The 27850-nt window shown below is 37.0% G+C and overlaps 1 protein-coding gene across 1 annotated transcript in view; it reads right to left on the bottom strand.

The window, feature by feature from the left end:
• The window catches only part of GALNT13 (polypeptide N-acetylgalactosaminyltransferase 13), a 548580-nt gene that overhangs the window by 343081 nt on the left and 177649 nt on the right, over positions 1-27850 (bottom strand). Inside the window, exon 2 of the mRNA XM_049888624.1 lies at positions 26120-26288. Within this exon, the coding sequence (XP_049744581.1) occupies positions 26120-26288 (169 nt within the window). The remainder of the gene's footprint in view (positions 1-26119; positions 26289-27850) is intronic.

The raw sequence follows: 27850 nt of genomic DNA, 5'->3' as shown, positions 1-27850 counted from the left end.
GCCTGCTGAACCTACTCTTAGGCCATCCAGCCTATCAATGAGGGAACTGAAAATGCATAATTTAAATGCATTATAAATTCTCTTTCCAAGGACAGTGAACTAAGGAAGTTATAAATTGCAAACTCATTGCAAATAAATTATTGCTTACCTATTTTAAGCTCAGAATCCCTGGGTGGTGCCAACAGTTAACAAACTTGGGTGCTAACCAAAAGGTTGGAGGTTGGAGTCCACTCAGAGATGCCTCTGAAGAAAGGCCTGGCAATCTACTTCTGAAAAATCAGCGACTGAAAACCCAACGGAGCACAGTTCTACTCTGACACACGTGGGGTCACCAAGAGTAGGAATGGACTCAATGACAACTGGTTGATTTTCATTTTAAGCTCAAAGGACAATTTTATTTATTTATTTATTTGGGGGAGGATAATCACTTGAATTTGATCCTAAAAAAAAAAAAATCTTCTTTATTTTGCAAACTTAGTTTAAAACTCAGTTTTTCAGGAATTCACATTTATATCTGACATTCAAACTCAAGATCCAGTGAAATGAAAACTCACCTTTTTAGCTTAACTTTAAATGAATGTGTGTTTATGTGTAGGTATGTATATGTTTCATTCTTTTAGTAAGCACAAAAATTATGTCTACTAAACCAAAAAGTATAGGGATATAAAAAAAAAAAAAAAACAGTGCCGTCGGTTATAAATTGATGACAAATAATAAGACTCATAACACAGTACTATCACCCACAATTTATCACCCCTTTCTCAAATGGATTATATCATTAGTGACTCACAGTAGGCCACAAGTACAAAACTCTCAAGTGGAATGGTCTTGAAATAGCTGATGAAGCAAGCTGTGAAGCTAAAAAACCAGTTCAGCACTGTGTGTTCATACTTCTCTGGTGCCTTCCTTAATAAGATATTCAGGAGGTTCTATATGAAAGGCAAGGGTCTCAGAGTGTCCAAAGTAGTCAGAACACTCACTTGGAGTCCAAAAACCTAAGTTTGTACCCTGCCCATCTTATTAACTGTATTATCTAGGGAATGTCTTAAAATTTAATATTTTCTATCTGTAAAATGGGAGCAATAATACCTGATTTGCCAATTCATGTGCTGTTTGAAGTTCAACTGAGATACAGTACATGAAAACATTTTATAGATTGAAAACATACAAATGTACAGTATGGTTATTATACATGTTATGTTTCAAGATGCTATGGGACAGGCGGGGGGTCAGTGAAATTGAAGGCAGATTCTTAGAGGAGCAGGGCGTGTTAACCTTCTCCAGGCTGTCCTACCCTACTCTGTGAATGAGAACACCATTAATTACAAGGAGCGGTTGAGGACGGAAGACTCTCTCTTGGCCTGGGGAGGTTTGTTTGGAAGATTCTTTCCAAGCCCTCCCGTAGTTGTTCAGTCTCAATAGCATTTCTAACCTCAGTCCCTTTTTTCAGCCAGAAGAAGGGAAATTAATGTTGCTGAGTGTCTAATAAAGTCAGGCAAAGACTATGTCATGTAATGATCTTACCCTTTTTGATCAGTAGCAACCCAACAGTGGAGAAAACTGAAACCAAGGAAATTTAAGCAAGTTACCCAAGGTACAACTACTGCTTGCTAGATTTTGGATCTGACTTGTGCCTTCTGAATCCGAAGATTTTTCCAGAAAACTACACAAGTTCCCCCAGCGCACTGATTTGTTAAATTAACCCTTTCTTTTTATCATAAAACCAAGCCAAACCAGTTGCCATTGATTCGATTCCGACTCATAGCTATCCTATAGGACAGTGCAGAACTGTCCCATGGGGTTTCCAAGGAGCAGCTGGTGGATTTCAACTGCCAGTCTTTTGATTAGCAGCTGAGATCTTAACCAGTACGCCACCAGGGCTCCTCTTTTTTATCATAGGTGCTAGATATTCTCATGTTACAGTATTATTGTATGGGTATTTTATTTATTTATTTATTTATTTATCTTTTGAGGGGAATATAAAGTGGCACCACAGGAAGGTATAATAATACTCGGTTGCTGTCCCAATAATTTGGCATATATATTTTTGCACATTTTGGTTCACTTAATTCTCATGACAACCTTAAAAGGTAAGAATTATCCCCATGGTACAGATGAGAGCAGAAGTCTGTAACATTAACCACTATGTTATGCTATCTCTTTGACAGAGAAAATACAGTTAGAATAATTACGTAATGTACTGTCCAAACTAGCTCCTTTTAGGAATGATTATTTCCAACAACATGTGTAGACCAGGACTGTACTAAGCAAAACAATGGCTGTTGTTTTTGCCTGTCCAGCACCACATCCCCATTATTCTGTTAACAGTGCTCCCATTAGGCTTTGGGTATGCATGGTCTTCCACTGCATTTAATCCTGATGGGTCCTCCTGTAGTTAAAGACTAGATCCATTAGCCCCCAGCCCAGTGCCGGAGCCAGTGAAGCCAATAAGAATGCTGTCTTTGGAATTTGAATCTTTGTCTGCCTCATTCTAGTTGGAGTTCATTCCAAGCCCTTTCAAGAGCCATACACGAACACATACGCAGGTTAATGCAAACGTAATCATTTTAGGCACTGGGTTTTTGTAAACCATTTTACATATTTTTATCTTCTCTCTGTATTGAAACACAAATTCACTCTGATATATCCAATTCCAATACCACAGAGTCCAGTCTAGTTTTTTGTTTTGTTTTTATTTTTTCCCTTTCCATGTTTAAAACTCTTTTATGACAGTAAGAATCCTGGCAGACATTATCCTGAATATATTTACTTACTGGGTCAACCCCACTGCATGTAATCAACCTCCTAACACCTCTTTCTTTCCGTCCCCCATGTAAATGAGCTCTGAAACTCCACACCCCTGTCTGGCTAGCCTTCTTACTTACCCCACTGTATTACCTCACCTATGCTCTGACATGCTGTTCTGGACTATGCTGCCACGCAACAGCCCTCTTCACTCTGCCCAGGCTCCAATATCCTACCCTGTGCCAGCTCCTGCATGGACTACCCATTCAACCCACTTGACTCCAGCCCTTCATGTCAAACTGCTTCACCCCATGCATTGATGCCTTCCTCACCTAACTTGCCTTTGGTACCCTAAACTGTTGTCCTCCACATGAAAGCACTATTCACCCTGCTCAGGCTCTAACACCTTTTGTTGGGAAGCCCTCCTATGATGGTGTCTTCCTCACTGGCTCCATTCTGACATGCCATATCAAATCACCTCCCATGTGATGTCTCTCCTAGTCTTTTACAGAACTGGGATCTCCTAGTTCCGACACTCAAGGAGAAGCCACTTCTCTATGGGGAGTCTGATGCCCTTGCTTGGGTTTTGATGCCCATGTTGTTGCCCTCTTATACTCTACAGGTTCTAAAAACTTGTTACACTGATGGACGCCTTCCTCAGTCAGCATGGGTTCTAACTCTGTTTTGGTCCAAGATGGCCCTTCTCCATGCTCAGTTCCATCTGACTCTTAGACTGAATTGTATTCGAAGAAAGGGAGATGGAAAGAAAGGGGTAAGGGGAAATATTTTTGCTGTTGTTGGGATCATTCCGAAAAGCTCATTTAAAGGAGTTTGCTTTTTTTTTTTTTAACTTTTCAGACATTTAAACTAACATCTGAAAGTTACTTAATTATTAAAAGCTCAATTAGTATCAGAATTCCTGTATCAGTCCTGTAATATAATTTTTAGGTTCTATAAAAAAGTTTTTTCTTTTTATATATATATATATGTGCCTGGGATTGCCATGAGTCTGTGGCCAACTCAACATTAGCTACCGATCAACCAACATACATGTCTGCTAGAAAAACAGATCAATTGATTACAGTAAGCTTTTTAGTACAGAAGGTATGTCTTGTCTACTTTTCCTCATCTAGAATGTGAATTCCATTATGGCAAGGAAAATGTCTTACACATGCCACCACAGCAATTGGCACAGTTCCTGGTATCTGTTAGGCCCTATTTATTTGGTGAATGAGTTGAATCTGCTTAGGCCAGTCTTTTGGACCAAATAACAAGCTATTTTATTTAGGCTTGTGACACTTCGAGAAAAGCTGAACAGTGTACCAGACTTAGGTCACGACATCCAGACTTCTCACCCAGAGCCTTAAATAATAACTATCTCATGCCCAAAGATCCCAGGCAAACAGTGCCTTTGCCCAATACTCTCTTGAGTTCATAATCAATTGAAAATCCTCTGCCACCTGTGAAGTTGACCCAGTGATATCCTTTCTAGTCAGTTCTACTGATAACTTTTCTCTTTCTATAATTTTCTTCTCAGCTTGGAGCCTGGACCCTGTTTTAATTTCACTTTCTCTAGCTGAAAACTGCAATGTCCCTTAGTAGCCCTTCTTTTTGACTTCCCCTTTAGCTAACAGAAAGATCCATAATTTCGTTAAAACTCTTTCTCTGTAAAGAGAATCTGTGTTATATCTTGTCATCATTTTGTTGTTATACATAAGGTCGCCATGAGTCGGAGCCAACTTTATAGCAATATTGCATCTTACCTCAGGTAAGTTAATTCCATCAATTTTAAATACTCATGAAAAATGAAGAATTAAAAACATAAACTCAAATAATAAAACACAAATAACTTCATTCACAGCATCCTCCACCATATTTAAAAATGATTAAATAACCAAATCATTGTGTCATCGTTTCTAAAGCTGATTTTATTTATATTCTGCTGATTTAATGAGGCTGTAAGTTTAAGTGTACACAGATGTCCCAGTTAATTACCAATCTTTGAAAATTGTGATAATTACCTAATGTATATTAAAAAAACAACCCAAAAACCAAAAAAAAAAAAGAAAGAAATACAGAAAATCAAAACAGCAAGGAAATTCCTTCCAAGGCAAAGAGATTATTTCCAAATGTATTGATTTGGGGGGGGTGGGGGGGTGGGGGGGAACAGGGATAAAAGGACCAAAAATCTAAAAACAAGATTATCACATCTTTGCACTGTTAAGTGACATCTGCTGGATTCTTCCATTCATTAAGGAGTAATGATCTTTTTTTTTTTTTTTAAATCTTTGACAGCAATGTTTATTTAAAGAGAAAAAAGTAATATTCTACCATTTTCATATTTGAATTCTTTCTTGAAGCTCTCTTGAGACACCAGGCATACTTCTCAGCTGGTGTGAGATTTTCACTTGGATTTTTGGGTTTTATACAGTGTATTTATTAATTTATTCAGTATTTAAGTATTGAGTATGGGCTTTGTGTGAAATGCTGTTAGAATGATAATATTGAAAAAAAAAAAAAAAAACCCTACCCTACACTTAATCCCTGTTCTCCTTAAGCTTAAGATCTATCAAAAAATAAACAAATCTTTTTTGTTTCAATAAATAATATGGTTCCTTTTTTCCAAGCTTTTTTGATTTTCTGACTTCTATATTGGGTTGTGCATACATATGCAATATATTCAAATTCAAATTGTAATAGCTATTTTATATTCAAATTCTAAATGTGAATTAGTAGTACTTGAAGCTGACATAACAGCTGAATATTTCCTTATGAATAAGATTTCAATATTAAAATGACATAAATTTTTGAACAAATAAATTGAATAAACCTTTTCACTAAACATAGCAGATTTTTTTTAGTCAGTAAAGTTTCCACTCCTGAACCCTTAACCCTATATATTGTTTTCCAGAAAAAGCATGTTTAGTTTTTTGTGTGTTCTATGGAGCTTATCATAGCTTTCCTTTGAATGGCAGGTGTCTCACACCTCTATGACCTTTTGTTAAATAATATTTTTAGTTGTTTAAATCATGTGAATGTTTTAAGTCTTTAAGTCATAACTCCAAATCTCAAAAGCAATTAGTTTGCCACAGAAATGGATATATCCCCCATCCCTGTTTCTGGTATATTTAAGTCATCAATCACCCAAAGATCAATCTTCTATTACTAAGGCAATTTACTCTTTTTATCAGATACGCTTTAAAAATATTGTGAATATCTGGATTCATCTCTTCTTTTCTACTATCAGTTCTACATGTTTTTTGGCCTTAAATATTGGGGTATTCTACATCATGCTTACACTATGCCTACATTGATGTCTACTTGAAGGTTTTATAAATACCACCCATATCTGTGAATCAGTATGACATAATGGTCTTGCATTATTGGGCATATCAAGTGGTCCAGTCATCTTCATCAATGTTTACATCTTAAGGAAATCTGCATCTTAATAAGGAAACTTATAGCTGGAAGAAACTTCAGACAACATCAAGGTCAATGCTTTTATTTTATAACTAAGAAACCAAGACCTATGGAAGGTTAATGTTGGGAACTAAGGCCTAAGGAACCTAGCTAGCTTAAGGGAGAGAAGAAACTTTTTAAAAGTATACCCTGAATTCTTGACAATATTTAAAAAAAAAAAATCCAGATTAAATCAGATATTTCTATGTGTCACTACATAACCTCCCTATCTTCTTCCCCAGGATATCCATCTGTATTTACTATCTCTGTTCCTAAGACAGAAACCCCGGTGGCGTAGTGGTTAAGAGCTATAGCCACTAACCAAAAGGTGGGCAGTTTGAATCCACCAGGCGCTCCTTGGAAACCGTACGGGGCAGTTCTACTCAGTCCTATAGGGTTGCTATGAGACAGAATCGACTTGACGGCAGTGGGTTGTTTTGTTTAATGGTTCCTATGACAAGGAGCCCTGGTGGCACAGTGGTTAAAGGAGTTGGCTGCTAACCAAAAGGTCAGCTGTTTAAACTCACCAGCCGCTCTGCAGAAGAAAGATGTGGCAGTCTGCTTCTGTAAAGATTTTCAGCCTTGGAAACCCTATAGGCTGTCTAAGAATCGGAATGGACTTGATGGCAGTGTTTTTTTTTTTTTTTTAAGTTGTTTGTTTTTGCTTTTTGCAGTTTGGTTCCTACGACACCTTCAGGGTTGTTCCTATGCAGAAGGAACACACAGCCACCCCACCCAGGTACTGGGTATCAAATGGAGTACTGTGCCAAAGAACACATGCCCAACACAGCCAAGGGGAGTCAAATGGGAAACAGCGGTGAGATGAACAGCAGAACACTCATGCATTCAAGGAATGTGGGTTCATACAGAGTTTTGTCCTTTTCCACAAAAGATTTTAGGAAACTCACCTAACTACTATGGGTCTCCGTTACACCTCACTTACAAGTGATAAGGATGACACTAAGTCACCTGACATTTTGAGTGGGAAATAAAGTAGTAACAGTCATAATAATTGCTTATAAGGGTTACTATAAACATAGTAAGGACAGTGTACAATTTATTCACATATTTAAAAGTGACACCAAACTAACTTTTTATCATTATAATTTTATGATAATAAAACTAACAATCTGCTAACAAATATTTATTGGTTGCCATTTTTAAGCAAAGCAAAGATGGCAATTCTGTTACTTGACTCTTATTTTATCTACCAATGTTCTTTGTAAGTCACAAATATTCAAATAATGTATATGAAAAAATAACTGAACATGTTTTATTAGGAATGCTCTGTGTCTACCTCCTATGTCATCCCAAATTATAATAGTTGTGCAGCCCCAGTCAAGTTCACTCAGACTGCACCTACCATAGCCAGTCTAGAATTGAAACATTTGCACCTCCTGTTTACCTCGTGTCTCTCAGCTTCCTGTTTTCTGGGCTGAAGTTTTGTGACACAGGCTATTAAGCACACAGTTGAAGCAATTTAATTCTGTTAAAATCACTGACAGCGAAACCGTCTCTCAGATACCAAAACTGTTTACGCACAGCACTAAATGTCTTTTTTTAAAGTTATTATGCTATTATGGAATTGTACATGACACAGAAATTTAACTGTTAAATAGACCTTTCCCTACATGTACCCACTGGCAGTTCTTCTACCAATAAAAATTTCTATATTATTTAGATTCCAGGTGTATGACATTTTTTTTCTTTGTTTCTGATATGGGGTATGTTAGAACGGAAAACCACAACACAATTTTTCAAAAGAAAAAATACACTTGATTCTGTTATGTTGCTCAGCCTTAACTTTTCCTGTAACCAGTTTTTCTACCTCTGAAAGAAATGTTTTTCCAACTATTATTTGTCACGGCGTCATTTTCACTGTCAAATGTAGTAAACATTTAAAGATCTCATCTCATCCTATGTTCCCTGAATCCTTGTGAAGGGATTGTTCAATTTTCCTTACTCCTCAGTGCCACTCTCATCATTATTTATCCACCACCCTCTGGGTTTCTTTATTTGAAGCCCACACCATCTGTCTCAGCCACCCACTTTAATCATCCCTGTTGTTCCCGCCTGTCCCCACTCCTACCATAATGCATAACAATTCTGGATTCCTGAAGATGATGGCAGTGCACGGCTCATATTTATTTTCCTTTACATTCCAAAGTCTACCTCAGTCATCTCGGTTTCAGATGTATGTGGCATTAACTTTTAGATCCCTTTAATGTACAAATATCTATTGTAGCTGAATGCTCTCTAATAGTGTAGTACACATTCACTGGACCCCAGTAGACATTCATGGGACAAGGTACACTGTAGCATTTTAGAGATATTTTTGCTTGCCCTTTATGATCTCACCCTTCTTGCTGCCCCTGCCCCCATTACTGCATAGGTATTTCAGTGCCCTCTAGCCTCCGAAAAAACTCTAGTAAGAGCTATCAGGAAGAGCACAACTTTAGAGTCAGAGAGACATTGTTCAAATCCTAGCTTATTGCAACTTAGATACTGTGTAAACACAGATAAGTGTGGACAGGTATAATGGGAAAAGAAAACTATTTTTTTTCTTAGAATTTCAACAACTCTGTAAACTGATGCCAATGAAGTAAGGAAATTCATAGGCACTGGGTATGTGGGCGCACTTCCTACTTCTGAGGCAGAGGAGAAAAGTACTTCTCGCCCTTCAAGCCAAGTGACAGAGACCCCTAGTGGTCTGTTCTCAAAGACTCTGATTGCTTTTAAGGGATCAGCATCTTGCTCTTGGATAAATATTTAATGGCTGTGAAAGTACAGCAGTAAATGGTCCTTTGTGGTCATGACAGAATTCACTAAGAACATACAGTACTTGGGAAACTGTGATTTGGTTTCCTTGATGTTTGGGGACATGCAAGACAGGAAGCATCCTAGAGAAGTCTGCAAGGGCAGGATGGGGAAAAAAGTCTGGTTGGAGAAGTCACATTTCCAATTTTTGGTTGGGAAGGAGCCATAAGTTTCTAAGGGCAAGTGGACATTATAGAAAACAGCTGGACTCAAGGTCTCTTGACTGACCCCTGCCTTATATGGCCATCTGCTGAGGCAAGGGAACCCACAAGGTAGATCTTTGTTGGGTGGTGAGGTACATTGTCTGAAGGAGGAACTGAGCGGGAAATTGAAAGAAGTCAGCTGGGAGTCTTTAATCCATTGGCACATATGATGGCCAACCAGTATTAGCCAAAAAACTAGGCTACAACTTTTACTATCTCAAAATGAGGCTTTTCTAAAAATGGCCAGAAAACTATGGAACTTAGCAGATAAATCATCCAAAGACTGGGAAGGGAGATATGACTGAAAATTTAGAAGAACCCATTTCCAACAGTTCAGCCCAGAGGGAAAAAAAAAAAACAACTGCTCTCCTCCATGTCTCAGTTTCCTTAATTGTAAAGTAGGAACAATGTCATGTGCTTTTTAAGCCTTTTGACAACTGGAGAGGAAAACTAAAGGTGGGGATGTTTATAACCACCTGGCATGTTGATTGCCATCCAATAGTCACTCACTATGGAAGATAAAAAGAGGACCCCCAATGTTAAATTTAGCAATTTGTTAGTCCTCTCTTAGCTATCACCAAATTCCAATTACTTCAATTTTGCTCTGATATTTTACAGAGGACACCGGAGCTATCACTAAATTCCAATTACTTCAATTTTGCTCTGATATTTTACAGAGGACACCGGAGCAATTTAAACATTGTACTATTTTCAATTACCATCTTTTGTTATTCTGCTCCAGGCTCAATTGTTCTGCTGGGGAAAAAAAAAAAAATGACAAAAAAAGCTAACAATGCTCAATACAGATACACCTCTTTCATCATTTTAGTATCCCCTGAAAACAGATAAAGGCTCTCTTTTCATTACAAAATCAAAGTCAAGCTTTTCTTCCTATTGCATCCTCTATATATTACCTGAATATAGACTGTCATTCATTGATTTATAAATTCACTCAATAAGTATTTATTGAGTGTTCAGAATACAGCAGAAGCTCTTCTAATAACTGGGGAAACAGCAGTGTACAAAATATACAAAGATCTCTGCATTCAGTGAACTTATATTCTGGTGTGGCACGCAGAGAATAAAGCAGATTTACGTAAGTAAAACATATTCTATATTACACAGTAAATAGTACAAAAGAGAAAAAGAAAGACCAGGGAGATAGAAAAAGTATCATGGGAGAGTATAATTTTATATAGTATGGGCAGGGAAGACCTCATAGAGGAAATGGCATTTGAATAAAGACCTAAGAGATAAAAGAGCAAACCATGTGGCTATTCAGGAAAAACATCCCAGGCCAAGTTAACAGGACTTGCAAAGGCCCTCCAGTGGGAGCAGCTTGATGTGTTCAGTGTTCAACTGTGCCTGGAACTGAGAAAGACAGTAGGGGAATACTAACAGAGAACGTGGGAGAAGCAATGGGGATTTAGACCATTTAGAACTTTGTAGGGCATTGAAAGGACTTTGGCTTTCACACTAAGAGAAATTTAAGCATAGTAGCATAAACTTGACAGGATCAATCTGGCTACTACGTTGATCAGAGACTGCAGGGTCCCAAAGGAAAAACCAAAAACAAATAAACTAGCAAACGCTTAGAAGAATACTACAATAATTCAGGCGGAAAATACTGGTGACTTGGACTAAGTTGGTAACAGTAGAGATGGTGACAAGAGCTAATATTTTGGAATTGCTGATGAGTTAGAGGCGGGTTATAAGAGAAAGAGTAGTCAATGTAGGCTCTAAGGTGTGGCCTGATCAACTGGGAGAATGGAGTTTTCATTTTCTAAAATAATGAACTCCTTGAAAAAAAAAAAAAAAAAGGAGCCTTGTAGAGACTACCTGGTGGTAAGTTTTGGACTTGTTAAGTTTTAGGTGAGTTTTACACATCCAAGTGAAAATATCAAGAACACTGTTAGCTATTCAATACTAGATATCAGAGAAGAGGTATGAGCTGGAGATTGAGACGATATTTAAAATAAAGGGACTAGATGAAATAACCAAGGTACTTTCAACAGAAAATAGGACAGCTCTAAGAATTTATTCTTGGGACAGACCTCATTTAAACAGCTAGTAAAAAGAGAGGGCACTAGCAAATACCAAAAGGAAGGAATGGCCAGAGAGGTAGGAGGAAATTAGAATGGTGTAGTGACTTGGAAGTCAAGTGAAAAACATATTTCAGGAAAGAGATAGTAATCAGCTGTGTCAAATTATGCTGATTGCTCAAAAATATGTGGACCGAGAACTGATCATTAAATGTAGCAACATAGGGTCGTTAGAAACTTTGGCAAGAGTAGTTTTGCTGGTGTTGTGGGGATAAAAGTTAACTGAAGTGGACTTCAAAATGGGACAAAATAGGTAGGGGTTCATTACAGTGAGTATATCCAACTCTTTCAAGAAGGTTTTGAACAAGAAAATAAAAGAAATGGATGTATTTATGAGGAAGGAAACCCTGGTGGTCTAGTGGTTAAGTGTTATGGCTGCTAACCAAAAGGTTGGCAGTTCGAATCCACCAGGCGCTCCTTGGAAGCTCTATAGGCCAATTCTACTCTGTCCTGTAGGGTTGCTATGAGTCAGAATCAACTCCACAGCAATTTTTTTCTTTTTCTTTTTTTTAATGAGGAAACACTTTCTCAAGAGAGGTTAAAGGGGAAACATGGTTTGAGAGGCTGAACATGGGTGTCCCCATGTGGTCTGCTAGTTCACTACAGTTTGCATTCTTATGTAAGCCCCTGGCATGGAACCATTATTGTTCACTGCCCTGTAAAACCTCTGGTCTTCCACTTCGGGGCGTGGAGATCTACTTTGGTCCTGCAGTCACCCAGGACTTGGCCTTGTCTGTAAGTCTCCCTAATAAACTCCTTCGCCACCACACTGGACTTGCTCGTCTCTTTCTTCAGTCTCTCAGCATCCTCCATTTTGGGAGGCATATTTCAAGTTACTGGTTCATGCCTGAACAATTGGAGAGCCAGCCTGGAGACCAAGGAATGGTGAGTGGGAGTGAGGCCCCTACAGGGGAAATTACAGGTTGGCCAGAGCACGGGGATGCTCCAAAAATGCCAAGCAGCATAGCTCGGTTGTGGGCAGATGGGAGTCTTCATAAATGCGGAAAATAAGCTAGGAGGGCAGTAGTGGCCATGGGATGGCTGCTGGTCTGCGCTCTTTGGCTGGCCACTGAAGCCCAGCTGGCTGCTGAAGCGCATATAAGAGCTTTGCAAGAAAGAGTTACAGTTAAAAAAAAAGATGTGTGGTACTTGTGTGTCCCCACAACTGATGTATTGAGCAGCAGCATTTGCAAATAGGATTAGCAGCTAGAAACATGTGCCTGCTGGTTTGTAAAGATGGAGGATTCAAGAGATGGGGGTACAATCCCCTAGTCATTGCTCAAAGCCCTCCAACAATGGGATGGGAGATAGTTAGAGGGGATAAGCAAGTTCCTGGAACTATGAACACCCTGTAACACACAACGAAAAGCAGGAGTTAAAACAGCAGGGGAAAAAAAAAAAAAAAGGAGTAAAAAGCATTTGAAGACAGCTTGTGTTGAACAGCCTTGAATAGACCTTTGAGGACCTCTCTGGAATTCTCTGATAACTGCCTCTGCCAAGATAATTGAGCAGCAACACAGTTGTGCAGCTACAATGGTCAAGTGGATTCCAACTCATAGTGACCCTATAGGACAGAGTAGAACTGCCCATAGGGTTTCCAAGGAGTACCTGCTGGATTCAAACTGCTGACTTCTTGGTTAGCAGCTATAACTCTTAACTGCTATGCTGCCAGGGTTTCCACAATAGTAAGGGGAAAACTAAAATAGGAGGGTGAGCCTCCAGGTTACCAGGCAACTGGGCTGAACCCATGCTTGCACATGATACGGTGGAGGCGTGGCTCCACAAATGACGGAGGGCTCTGCCAACTTGGCCCAGAGCATCCCACTTTCAGAAATAATTAAGACTGAGGATTAAGCCTAAGTCCCTGTCATCAAAAAACCCACTGCCATCAAATCGATTCTGACTCATAGCAACCCTATAGGACAGAGTAGAACTGCCCTGTAGCATTTTCAAGGAGTGACTGGTGGATTCAAACTGCTGACCTTTTGATTAGCTGGTGAGCTTTTAACCACCAAACCACCAGGACTCCCCTCCGTCACCAGGGGGACCAAATGCTTTATGTTACAATTAACGTTTAATGACAAAAACTTTTGGGTCTGAGGTTACCATCAGTGAGAACTTTGCCCAAACCTGTCTATGGATAAATCCCTTTGGAGTCCCTACAAATCTCTACTACATGTATTGACAATGTTGATATATTAATGAACACCTTGGTAAACTTTTGTCTCCAAGCCCTGATGGGAATTGCTGCTATTAGGACCATTTTAGTGCGGCACATGGAAATTGTGACTTGGGCTATAGTTAATAGCCTGGCCATTCAATCTGACGACTGATAACCCTGACTGACATGGAAAAAAAAAAATCAGTTTTGCTCCTGATAAGCTTTTGTTACTTATGTGGATGATCACCAGAAAGGCCACTATGCTGAGAAGGGAAAACACCCAATGAGCAAACCACTCTTGCCAACTGACTACAGAGGCTGAAGCACCCTCTGCCCAGAGCAAAGAGAGGTGCAACTGACACCCTCCTCAAGGAGAGAATGACCCATGAAGATTCACACACCATCCTAGACTGGGCCTATACACATGGACTGCCACTGTCATCAGAAAATGCAGAATAGCCAGAAAAGCTGACCTGCCTGCAAGGCCCTGGCCAAGGCTAAAACCTCCCCAGGGACAGATTCCCCAGGTGACAGGTCAGGACATTCTTTACAGGTAAATCATATCGAGGCCTCTCATCCAATACAGAGGCTTCCACTGGGTCTTGGATGAACTCCTCACTCTCCCTATCACCCCCAAGACATAGGGGCAATTGAGTACTTCAATGGACAGGCTTAACCAGCTGATGGGAGGGGACAAGACAAACCCAGACTGAACTATACATCTCAGACAAGCAATCTGGAGTCTAAATGCTGCAGTTCCCTGCAAGGGCATGTCTCATTCACACTGTATGTTTACTCAAACTGTCTATTCTATAAAATATGTTTCTTTTGTATACAACTGTTCTTGACAAAAGATCTGAGTCCCCACAGAGGTCACTACCTCAAGACTAGAACAGACAGCCTGGGTGGCTATACCCAGGCAACCCATACTTCAAGTCCCAAGGGAGATAGGGTAAGTGAGGAGAGAATTGTTAATATCTCCTTTTCTTCTCAGATTATCTCACAAGGATGGACAGGCCCCTCATTCATGGGCCCCAGTGATATAGGCTTTTGTTAGAGCTACTGATTAGACCAACTGTTGGCTCTGTCAACATTTGAACCAAGATGATGCTTTATCTCCCCACATTGTTCCAGCTGATGTGTCAACATGGAGGGCACCTCATGGACCAACTGCATGTGTAACCTGGTGTACTGAGGAGATCACGTGGTAAATGACTACGGTCAACTACACTAATTGTGGAAAATATCTTTTCAAGCATGAAAGCTGCTTATGGGGGGGACTCCAACTTTAAAAGGAAATTTTTCTGTGTGTAAAAAATGTAAATGGCACAGGAGTAGATGGTTTGACTCTGAGAACAGTATTTTGAAGACTGAGTTTGACATTACCCTGGAGATGGAGAACTTGTACAATATGCCCATGTGGTCGAATATACATTGACTGACTACACCAGCTCTGAATTAACCTGGCCTGGCAATGGTAATACCTTGTTGAGTTGTGCTAGGAAAGTGAACTTTTGTATTACTTGTACTAAAATGTGTCCTGTTCATATAATGTGCTGTATTGAGAGAAATATGCTGTTTTTACATAAATGAATCAGGACACGTAATACCACATAAAATTGGACAAATGCAGACCTCTGATCTATTCAGTTGGCTTAGGTTAAGCCATGGTCGAGGTGGCTGGTTGGGATCTTTCCTCCAAGAGTCCTGATCAGTCTGCTGGGGACAGTCCTACCAGTAACCCTCATTAAACGCTGCCTAAAGTGATAAACAGGTACCAGGTCAACCAGTTAGTCACCAAACCCCACAGACATGAAGCTTAATGTCCAAAATGGGTGATGGCATACCAGGACTCGGTACTGCTTTGCTTCTTTTTCTGGCATCCTGACGGGAGATGGGGGGTGGACAACTGGGGGCATGGTCTGCCTATATGCCTCCCATCCAGACTAAGTAAAGGCCTTGGGCCCAGAACATTCTCTGATAAGAAGGCTGGAAACTGGGTGGCCTTCTCTCTCCCAGTTTCTTCTCCTTATCAAAGAAGCCTTCCCCCTGTTCTGGGCACAAAGTAAATTTCTCTGTCTCTTGCACATGCGTGGGCACCACTCGGCACTTGGCCAACCCTGCTTCTATATCTGTTCCCAGTGGGGAGAGAACAAGATATTTCATACTAAGACACAAGAGGGGGAACATGCCAGATTGTAGAGCCCACCTCCAGGGGTGGACTGAAGGGGAAACAGACTTTGCAAGGCAGAACATGGGCGCCCCCATGTGGTCCTCTTGTTCACTACAGTTTGCATTCTTACGTAAGCCTCTGGCATGGAGCCACTACAGTCCACCGCCCTATAAAACCTCTGCACTCCCACTGAAGAGTGTGAGGATCTGCTTTGGTCCTACGGCCACCCAGGACTTAGGCTTATACATAAGCCTCCCTAATAAACTCCTTCACTGTCACACTGGAGTTGCCCGTGTCCTTCTTCAGTCTCTCTCTGAGCACCCTCTGTTTTGGGAGGCAAACCTCAAGTAACTTGTCCATGCCTGGACAGAGGTGTTTTATGTATATGTTTGATTTTAAGGGTGAATAGACAGCATGTTTGCATATTGTTAGGAATAACCCAAGAGATTAAAAAGAATTGATGATTCAAGAGGCAGAGATAATTGTTGGGGAAATGCCCTTCAGTGGTTTAGAGGGGATGGTATCTACTGTACAATAGAGGAGCCAATTATATTTAAAAGCATGGTCAATTCATTCATAATAATAGAAGAGTAGGTAAAGTAGAGGATTACAAATACAGGTAAGTGGGTAGATGCAATGGTGGAACTAGTAGGATTTTCTTCTATTTGCTTCTATTTTTCTCAATGATACAGAAAGCAAGATTATCAGCTGACAGTGAGAACTGGAAGGGAGGTATTAGGAGACCGAAGAAAGTACTGGACTTATGAAATAATAATTTACAAGGTTAAAAAGATACTAGACAAGGAAAATATATGATTGATGACCGACATTAGAGGTCTGCTTGAGGATAAAAAAAAAAATAGTGACCAAAAATTTCAGGTAAGAAAAGTCAGCATGACTGTATGAGTATTCTTCAAAATAAACTCACTATTACAATCAGTCTCTTCAAAATACCATATAATCATCCTATTTTCTGCATCTTCTCCTGCACTTCCTCCCACCTAGAGTCTCTGTTCTCCCTCATATCTAGACAAATCTTACCTATTATTTAAGAGCTAACCCGTACTTTTCTATTAAGATCTTAGTAATATAACTCTATTTTGTTTTCTCCCATTTTTTACAGCCATTGGTGTTCTGTAGTGGTTGAGAGCACACGCTTGGAGTTAGACTGCCTGAATTGAAATGTCAGCTGCATGACCTTGGAGATGTTCCTTTATCTCTCTGAATATATTTCCTAATCTCTAAAACAAATACATGTAGCACTTAATATAAAGCCTGCTATACAGTAAAAGTTCAATAAACATTGACTAGTAGCTACATGGAAACCTTGGTGGCACAGGGTTTAAAATCTATAGCTTCCAACCAAAAAGTCGGCAGTTCAAATCCACCAGGCACTCCTTGGAAACACCATGGGGCAGTTCTAGTCTGACCTATAGGGTCACTATGAGTTGGAATCAACTTGATGGCAACAGGGTGGCCAGGAGCTACATGGAAACCCTGGTGGCATAGTGGCTAAGAGCTATATCTGCTAGCTACATTTACCATTATCACAGAATTTATTAATTCATTTTAATAAATATTTCTGGGGGAAATTTTTCTCTAATCATTATGCTATGTAAGCTCATTAAAATAAGGGCTGTGTGCTATATTTCATTGTTTCACAAAATTCCAGTTAGAAAGGACACACTGGATAAATATCACTGAAAATGAATTTACTTAATAATTTATATTGTAAAATCCAATCTTATATAGTGTCATGGTAAAATAGTTACTTTATAGTGATTTTTTTCATTTAAATTTCTAAGAAAATCATCTTAGATGATTAACTACATTAACTACATAATGAGGTAGTTACTTTTCTAAGTAACTACATAATGAGGTAGTTACTTAGAAAAGTAACTACCTCATTATGTATAACCAACCAGACAGCTTCCCGTGACATTTAAGTAACCGTATCTATACTATCACCACTCGCAAAGAAAAAGACATAAAAAGAATAGAAAGAATGCATTTCCTTATTGAAAAAATAAAGCAAGACACTGTAAGTGCAATAAACAAATGTAGAGTGGAATGTACATTTGTATCCATATATTTTTATACCAAAATTATAACCATTACATATGTTCCTTTATTTCAAATTGGAATTGGAGTGGACAAAATGAAATTATTTATTTTTGACATTGTTTTTAATATGTTTGAATGCAACAAAATTACCCAGCAACATTAAAATTCAAACCCCAAAGCCAAATTTTGTCATTTATACAGCAACTGCCATTTGGAAAGTTTATCGGCTTCTACAAGGACAGTTTGTAAGCCCATGATGATATTAATTATGTTTTACAATGAGCATTTTTAGACATATGCCAACATCTCCCATATCAACGAAGTTATGACCTACTGTCTTCAGTTAAAACTGCATTAACTATGAAATCAAATTTCCTCAGCAAATACCATTGTAAGTTGGTATGAGAGTAATTAGAATAATTTAGCCTTCCCTTAAGGCATTGATAAACCAAAAAACCAAACCCAGTGCCGTCAAATGTGTGCAGAAAACATCTGTCCATTGAAAAATCAAGAGGAAGAATTTCATAAAGAAGTCAAATATTCCTTTGATATATATATTTTTTAATCTAGCAATAGCAGTACTATGTTTTCTGAAATTTAATCATTCTGCAAATGTTTGTTAAGAAACCATCTTTACTTCTTAAATTATATTTTTCTTACATGGCAAGTAAAAAATTATAAGTTTTAACCACAAAAGGCTAACTTTTAAAGGTCCAATTATAATAATACTACAATCTCAAAAAGATTTAAAGTTGTACTTTACACAATTATGCTAACATTATACAGATAAATGTACATTGATCTGAGAAAGGTGAAAAAGAAAATGAGAATATTAATTGGATTTTTTATCTCTGTTCCACATCTTTTTAATTTGAGAATTACCACAATTTACACATGCTGGCAAAAAGATGTGTCCGCAAATAGTAGTAATTTCTACAATACTTTGATTTATGTAATGTACCCATGCATGAAATTAATTTCACTACCCAGATTAAGAGTAATATTTAAGTATGTCTGCCCCTCTGTGTGTCTGTTTGTTTTTGCATGTGCGTGTTTGGGTGACCTGTCAGCAACAACACCAATCTCCAGTCACCCACATTTGACACAGAGTTATTTTTTTGACTACTCTGTGTTTTCTTCCCTTGTATCCAGTCAGTCACCAATTCTAAAATTCCACTTCAAAATATATTTTGGATCATCTCTGTTTATAATTCCTTGCTCCTTCCTATCTGCCTCAGGTGAAAACACACCCACACATGACAGACACAGTCGAAAATTCACTCACCTACCCCCTCCTGAAGCTGTTCTGAATTTGGTGTTTATCTTTTCCCTCCATTCTATTTCTACATATGCACATTACTTTATGTTTCTAAGGCAACTACCCTAGACTAGCGCCTTATCTAGACATATTTAAATGAATTTTTAATAGCAACTAAGGAATCTTCTTAAATTCAGGCTTCTCCTATCTGTTATATCGTCTGTGTAACACTACAGGAATATCTATTCCTAAATTACATTTCCATTATGCTATGATTTTGCTCGAAAACTTCCTGGTTACCTAGTTATCATGTCATGTCCAAATAAAAGTAGAAAAGTTAAAAAGAAGAGGCTAAAAAAAAAAAAAGTGGGAGGGCTTGTTTTTAAGATTCTTCATTCTCCTCTCTGGGCCTGTGATGTAGAATAATTGGTTATAATTCTCCAGTCTAGCTGGGTTGTCTACTCCAAAGGCCTCATATGCTTCTTGTCTAAATGTATCAGCTTTTTAACCCTTCAATTGTCCAAATTTCACTATTTTTCCTTTCTTTGTTTTTTAATTCTTTTCCTTTTAAAAATTCTTCATTTTTTTAGAACAAAAGCTGCAGCATTTCATTGTTGTGAGCTCTGATTTTCAATGAGGATAAAAAAAAAATTAAGCGTTTTTGTCCCAAATCACATAGAATCAAAACATATGGAACAACAATAACAACAAAAAATGAGAAATACAAGAAAATATTAATAGTCACTATTTTTTTTTTTTTTTTTTAGAGAGAGTCACCATGAGTCAGAATCAACTCGACGGCAGTGGGTTTGGTTTTTGGTTTATAAAAAAGAAAAAAATTTTTTTCTTTGGTTTATAGTGGTTAAATAATAAAACCCCTTTCAGTCTTAAATAGCTCAAGTAGGAAAAATATAAATATGAGTAGCATGGTAGATTTAAAAGACGAAAACTAAATTTTCTACTTTCTCAATCTGAATTTGCAAAACAAAACAAAATAAAAAAGTACTTAGTCAATTTGAATATATAAACCCTTAAGAGTATAAACAGAGAATTAGCCAGGGTACATACCCAAGTTTATCTATAATCCATGTTCTTAACAAGTAGTTTCATTGGCCCTGCTATAACTAGAATTGGCCTGCCCCTCAATACACACAGCTCTCACTCCTTTGCTTTTCTTCCTGTCCAGAAAACTCTCTTGTTTCTGTCTAATCCTGGTTCCCTACACAGCCCTCATATAAAGCCTGGCTCCACACAACCGTACTTCTGAATAAACACTGGCATGTACTATAGTTTTTTAAATTATTGCATGTCTTTGCATATATAACATTCTATAATGGCGAATTCTATGCCCTCTTAGTTTTCGTGAGTTCACAATTAAACCAAAAAAAACAAACTCAGTGCCATCGAGTCGATTCCGACTTATAGCGACCCTATAGGACAGAGTAGAACTGCCACATAGAGTTTCCAAGGAGCGCCTGGCAGATTCGAACTGCCGACCCTTGGGTTAGCAGCCATAGCACTTAACCATTAGGCCACCAGGGTTGCCAGTTCACAATTAAATAATGAAAAATGCTGAATATAAAAAACAAACAAAAGATTTTTGTTTGATAAGAAGTTGAGGTTGTGAATCAAAACTGATGATTAAATTTGCAACTATAAGAAGAAAGCAACTATCACAAAAACAGTCTAAAGTAATAACATCTGAAAGTTACACAAGAGATGCGTCGAGGGGTAGTTAAGTGTAAGCGGAGTTGTGCAGCATGTTGTCTGTCTACAACGGTACACAAATGCGTCTCTGACGACAGATTCTGCCTAGGCATGTCATACTCTAATATCTCATTTAAAAGAAAAGTTAAAGAGTGTAGCAGTATGATTATCCCAAAGGTAATAATAATAGTATCTAACTACATTCTCCCTTCACACACAGACACACAGACATCCTTACATAAAATTTTTTTTTTTTGTATATTTTGGGTAGTGAAATTAATTCTACACATGAGCACATTACATAAGTCAAATTATTATAGAAATTATTATTATCTTCACAGGCAAAATTTTTCTAGCATGTGAATATTGTAGTATTTCCAAAATTAAAAAGAAAAGATGTGGAACAGAGATCAGAAATCCAATTAACATTCTGATTTTCTATTTCTCCTTTGTGAAGTCAATATTACATTTATCATATTTTAACTTATGGGAAAGGAAATGCATATGAATGGACAGGTATGCTTATGAGACTGAGCACAGAAAAATAAATACTGTGGTTTATTTCTGTTTTACGTAGAAAATAAACTATGTCCCTTGAGATCAACTTATTCAAAATTTGTGTCCTAAGGCTCTTTTTTCACTGATAATGCAAGACTGCTAGAATCTTTTTGTCGGCTTGCAAGTATGCATACATAAGAAGCAGTTATTTAATCTAGGATATAAATAGCTGTAATAAATTTCCTATTTCCTCATTTTTTTTCTGATGAAATATATTTAAATGCCAGTTGGATTATAACCTTCAGACAACTGAATACCAGAATTTGAAGTGCTATTAAATACCTGAATACAAGTAAACGCTAAAGAGCTTTAGAGTTTTGTTTTAATTGCTCATAGATTTTTTATAAATATTCACCCAATAATTACTGTTAACTTCTTATACAAAAAAAATTGCAAAGAGTAAAGGGAGAAGCTGATTGCTTAATTTCCCTTAGTCCATAAAAAGAATTTAAGAGCAAAAGAAAATTCCACAGAATAATAATATTTATAATGAGCCGACAAATCTTTTACATAGACATAATTTCACTAGGAACTCAGGGCACCTCTATTCTTACGTTGTTCAATTTTGCAATTATAGGTGTGTTTACACAATATCATAATTAGTTGTTTCTGTAAAAATGTTCCTTTTACTCCTTACAGTGAAGGCCTGTTATGTCCATTTTTTTATTCTCAAGGGTAACCCTGTATTAGGTTAAAGTTAAGAAATGGTGGTGGTTTGACTGATGGATTAGTTGGTTTAATCAGTGAAAGGAAACTGGGGCGTAGAAAATGAATGACTTGCCTGAGATCAAACAGTAAGCCAGAAAGTAGTCAGAAACCTATGTCTTTTGACTACACGTCTAGAGATTTTTCCCTTATTGTTTGAAAATCTCATATTTGGCTTTTCATTCTGCCAATTTGTTGGCATATAATGGAATAGAGTCAGGTACCCACCTCATGAATAATAATCATGGTCATATTGTTTTCTCTTCTTCCACAAAACCCTACAAGAAAGAGCTATTGACAGCTACCAAGATGCCATATCACATCAAAACATGATTTTCACTGGTTCATAAACAAGATGACCATTTTATATAAGGTCTTTATACATCTATACATTTATAAAATTATATATTGTATTTATAAAATTCAATCACTGCTTTAAAAATAATAAATACATATATGTATCTATCTATGCACCTACTTGGAGCCCTGGTGGTGCAGTGGTTAAGAGTTTGGCGGCTAACCAAAAGGTAGGCAGTTTGAATCCACCAGGTGCTCCTTGGAAACCCTGGCAGTTCTGCTCTGGTCAGTAAAAGTTGAAATCCACTTGAAGGCAACAGATTTGGTTTGGTTATGTACTTGCTTAATGTTTGTACAGTTGCCTTTGTACCTTTACGAAAATCTATATCCATAAACTGAAAACCAAACCAGTTGCTGTCGAGTTGATTCCAACTTAGGGCAAGTCCATGTGTGTAGAGTAGAAATGCACTCTGTAGGGTTTTCAAGGCTGTGACTTTTCAGAAGCAGATTGCCAGGCCTTTCTTCCAAGGCACCTCTTAGTGGGTTATATTTCTAACATTGTCTGTTTTAGGAACACAGTAAATATTTAAAAGCTCTGTGTATAAAGAAGTAGAAATTATAATATTATAATTCTTAAGGTATATTTAAGGCATTCAAATATGCATTTCTCAAAGAGGCTTTCTCTTACTACTCTATTCCCTTCACCTTAGATCTTTTATCTGTTCTAAGTTCCATTCAGCAGAGGGCAGGGATTTAATTTTGCTCACTCTATATCCCCAACATATACAACAGATCTTGGCACATATTAGGGTTCAAAAATATGTGTTTAATATTTCTGAATGTGTCTCTTTAGCTTGGTAACTCCTCTCGCTCTTCCTCCAACACTCCCTTCCTTTTAAAAAACTCATCAAATATTAACATAGAAAAGGCAAAAATCATATCTATATACTTATTTGCTTGAAACAGAAGTATTTAAGTCTTGTTTTTTAAAATATAAACTATATATAAATTCAGAAAATCTTAGAAAATATGTGAGCAAATCCCTAATGCTAAGACACAAATTACCCAACCCAAGTTAATATTCATTTTTCTCAATGTTCTGAATCACACAAAATTTCCTGACATTTCACTTTTCCTTTAATTTGTGGGGGATGGACAGAGAGAGATAGTTCATTATAGCTGTCTGCAATTTTATTTATGCATATATGGAGACTACAACAAGAATTCCAGTATTGGCAGGCCTTCAAGAAAGTAAGTAGCTTATTAAGGCCAGTCTTGATTCCACCTAAAATATTCAAGCATCATGATTATCTGTGATCCTATCATTTTATGTCCCTAAAATAATTAAGGTAATGTATTACATATATTAATAAATTAAACCTATTAAATAAATTAATATAAATATTTAAACATTCCTCAGAATGGACATCCCATTACCAACTTGTCTTGACATTTCATCACAATTGCCTCCAAGAAGAACTACTTTTATCAAGTCTCTTCTCTGTGAAACCATGGGATATTTACTGAGATTTATCCCTCTGAGTACATCTTTTAATATTAGTAGATTGATACTAAGGCCAAGCACAACATTAAAGTGTTTGGACAAATTTCTAAATTTAGTCAAACTAGTTTAAGGGTGTCTTATTGTAAAATATGCTCAGATGTTTGAATGAATTCCCCATTTGGGCAGCTCAGACACTTCTTAAATATCAACTCAAGTTTTCAACCAAAATAAATTAAAACTATTTTTTAACCAATTATTGGTAGATACCTTTATTTAAATCTTTATATCATTTATATCATCCATCATTATGCTACTTTGCTGTGTCCACATATATAGTTTTTAATATAACTATGCAGAAATTGAACTGTAGCTGACTAATGCTAAAATTAAAAAAAAAAATGTTTTCTAGATGAAATAGCTGTTAACACATTTTAACATCTTTTAAATAAGATTTTGGATATCAGATTCATAGGGAATTGCTCAATGCTACTGTAGTTGTTTCCAGGCAATCACACAAGTAAGTCAATCAAGATGACTTGCAAGTGTCCCTAGCGAACTTCACATACACTTTACGATTTGTCTAGGAATTTTGGATGGTATTTCTGTTTTCTTACTGAAAGTGTGCATTGTGATATATAAATATAAAATACGAAATGATTTATTTCACAAATAATTCACAGACTACTTGTAAAATCTCAGAATTCAAGCAATAACACAATTAAGTAAGATATTTCCTATACTTTTTATACTGAGCAATTTGAACCTTCCATTTTAAAATGTTCTGTTGTCCCACAGTGTAAGCTTCAATTACTCAATTAATTAATATGCTAAGTGGCTCTTAAAAGAAGAGATATCATTGGCTACAAATCTTTTAAGTGGCTGCTTAATGAAGATTTGACTTTTTTTCTTGAAATTTTTTACCGTGAGAAATCCCAGATCTGATATAAAATTTAATTTGTATTCAGATAATGGAAAGTCAAGATTTTTTTTTTTTAATCTTAAGCAGAATTTACATCATTTTCCTGAATACACAACTATCACATTTACCCATTTTATTACAACTTGGCATATAAAACAATGAATGCAGCATTAAATCATTATAAAAGTTAGCTTCTAAAATGCTAAAAATTATTTTGAAGCATATACTTATTATCGTCAAAGATGCAAATATGTCTACATACATGCAAGCAAACACACCACACATATGGACAGAATTATATATAAAATTACATTAGGTCTTTGGAATGCACAAATTTAAAATTAGAAGTTTTGACCATTTGCTGGGGACTAAAAATGTCTACAACATGTAGTTATTCGTGATTTCGTTGAAAAAACATTTTGAAATCTTACAATGGTGTGAGAAACTAGTTACTTAGCTACTGAATGAACCTTCTGGAAAGGCATCTCAATAGAGTTTTGGTTACTCTCATTTGGTCTTACTTGAAGTAATTCGGAAAGAAAAAAAGAATCAAATTTAGTCAATATGATGCTAATATCACTATACCAATAATGCAATATAGTACATTAAAGGTGGCAACATTTATTTAACTTACTTATGATCTTATAGTATATAAAGAAAACCATTATGTCTGTAAGAATAACTTCTATTTATATAGAAGTGTATCCCGGTGCATGTTTTCCAACTGGGAGATTTTCTAAAATCTCAAGACATATCTTTTGTGAATGCCAAGACTTTGCTTCATAAGGACTGTATACTAGGATGACAATATTGTACTAAATATTCTGATTTTTATTATATCCATTTAAAATATGTTCACCTATGTAGAGCACAGCTTACAGTTAATCATATAAAAGTTGAATATTTCAACATCATTTTTCATGAAGAATTATTAGTTCCAAGTGAATATTTCTTCCACAGAAGATATCTGAGCATTCTAATTATAAATAGCTGCATAATTTGCTGGCACCCATAATAAATAATTTCTAAAGGGTCAAAGAATCATAGAAGCAACTGGCGATTTTTACACTGGAAGAGCAAAGCATATAGATTTTTCAAAGCAAAACGTATAAAGCTTTCTACGTAGGCAAGCAAATAATCTATCTGAGAGCACGCTTGCTCTGTTTTTGGCAAGATAAGGCAAAGCAAAACAAAAACAGCTCATGAAGAAAACCTTACTAAGCCTATGGATTCTGCAATGTCTTTGCAAGTAACATATTTGTAAGTAACATATTTTGCTTTCAGAGAAGAAAACAGTCCATATTTCTCAGTAGATGCATGTACAGTAAATTCCTGCTATGTCATAGGTATTTAGAGCCACGTAGTTCTAGAGTTAGCTAAAGTTCTGAAATATTTTGAAATACGGGGATTACTAAAATGTAAAATTGTACAACACTTGTAAACTCACCCTTCTAATCTTACATCCGGCAGACTTCTGTTAAGGGCAATCAAATCACTGGCCATAAGGTTAAACTGATTGATTTTAAACAGCTCTTTCATCTTCTCCTGGTCATCTTTAGGAATCAGCACAGCTTTTCCCATTTCTCCTGGCCCTTCTTGGTTCCTTGAAATAACAGCTGTAAAACATACACAGATAAACACATACACACAACACACAGATAACGAACTGAATAAATAAATTCAAGCCTTGAGATTAGATACTGAAGTGCATCATTTACATATTGGTTTATGAACGTAATCATCAACCCATTATTGCTTACTTACAAACCATACACTACACTAAAGAGACAATCTATTTCAATTCATTAACTCAATGATGCCTATACAGGTAGATTATGATCTGGCTAGTTAGCAAGACTTAATAATTAGTTACTTAATACAAACTTTAAAAATTCTAGGTCATGTTTTTCAATCTACTTATTAAAGAGAGATGAAATTCTGCACTGGACAGACCAAATTGTGCAAAATACAAGGCAACTTTTGAAAGTATACCAAGATTAATTTATTTTCATATCTAATTAAATGTTTCAATTGTTTCAATAGTTTACATATCTATTGTCATTATATCTTTATAAAAGCAAGCAAGGTTGATGATTCTTTCACCCCACAGAAATTTGTTTCATTTGTCAAAGCATTTAGAAATGGGTTAAAAATAGTTTAATGGTGATGACATACAATTTCAAATATCAGGTTGGATTTGGATAATATGTGCTCCATAATACCCGTTGCCATCGAGTCAATTCCAATTCATAGTGACCCTACAGAACAGAGTGGAACTGCCCCACAGAGTTTTCAAGGAGCACGTGGTTGATTTGAACTGACAACCTTTTGGTTAGCAGTTGTAGCTCTTAACCACTATGCCACCAGGATTTCCATGTTCCATAATAGGAACTTCAAAACAATACTCTGGGTTTGGCTGTTCAGTAAGACAAGTCAGGGTACATGATATACAAGTAATGTTCTCGTTATTTCCTCCAAGTTATCACTACACTAAAGAGCCTTCTAAATACTCTACGGCAAGAGGTTTTGTTTTTTTTTTAAATATATACTTACATATGTGTGTGCACATATGTCTGTATGTACATTAACATAATAATAAAGCAAAATCTCAGTCAATCTTAATATTTCCTAATTTACTCTTTAACCATCAAATCATACCCAAAGTCATCAAGTCAATCCCGACTAATAACAACCCTGTAGGACAGTGTAGAACTGCCCTGTAGGGTTTTCAAGGCTGTAATCTTCACGGAGCAGAATGCCACATCTATCTCCTGCAGAGTAGCTGGTGGGTTCGAACCACCAACCTTTTGGTTAGCAGCCAAGTGTTTAACTACTGAGCCATGCAGTCTTTTTCAATTCACCCATTAAGTGATATTAAATTAGGATAAAATGCAAAGAATATAGTTTTGGTCCTACTCTTCCGATGTTTAGTCAGTTTGCCATAGTGTGGTGGTATGCGTGTTGCTATGATGCTGGAAGCTCTGCTACCAGTATTTCAAATACTAGCAGGATCATCCATGGTGACCAGGTTTCAGTGAACCTTCCAGATTAAGACAGATAGGACAAAAGGCCTGGCAGTCTACTTCCAAAAATGAGCTAATGAGAACACTGCCTGATATAATGCTGGAAGATGAACTCCCCATGTTGGTAGGATGGTGCAGGGCAGGACAACCTTGCA

The sequence above is a fragment of the Elephas maximus genome, chromosome 6 (genome assembly GCF_024166365.1).
Source record: "Elephas maximus indicus isolate mEleMax1 chromosome 6, mEleMax1 primary haplotype, whole genome shotgun sequence".
Classification (NCBI taxonomy): Eukaryota; Metazoa; Chordata; class Mammalia; order Proboscidea; family Elephantidae; genus Elephas; species Elephas maximus.
This window is presented reverse-complemented; position numbering and strand designations above follow the sequence as displayed.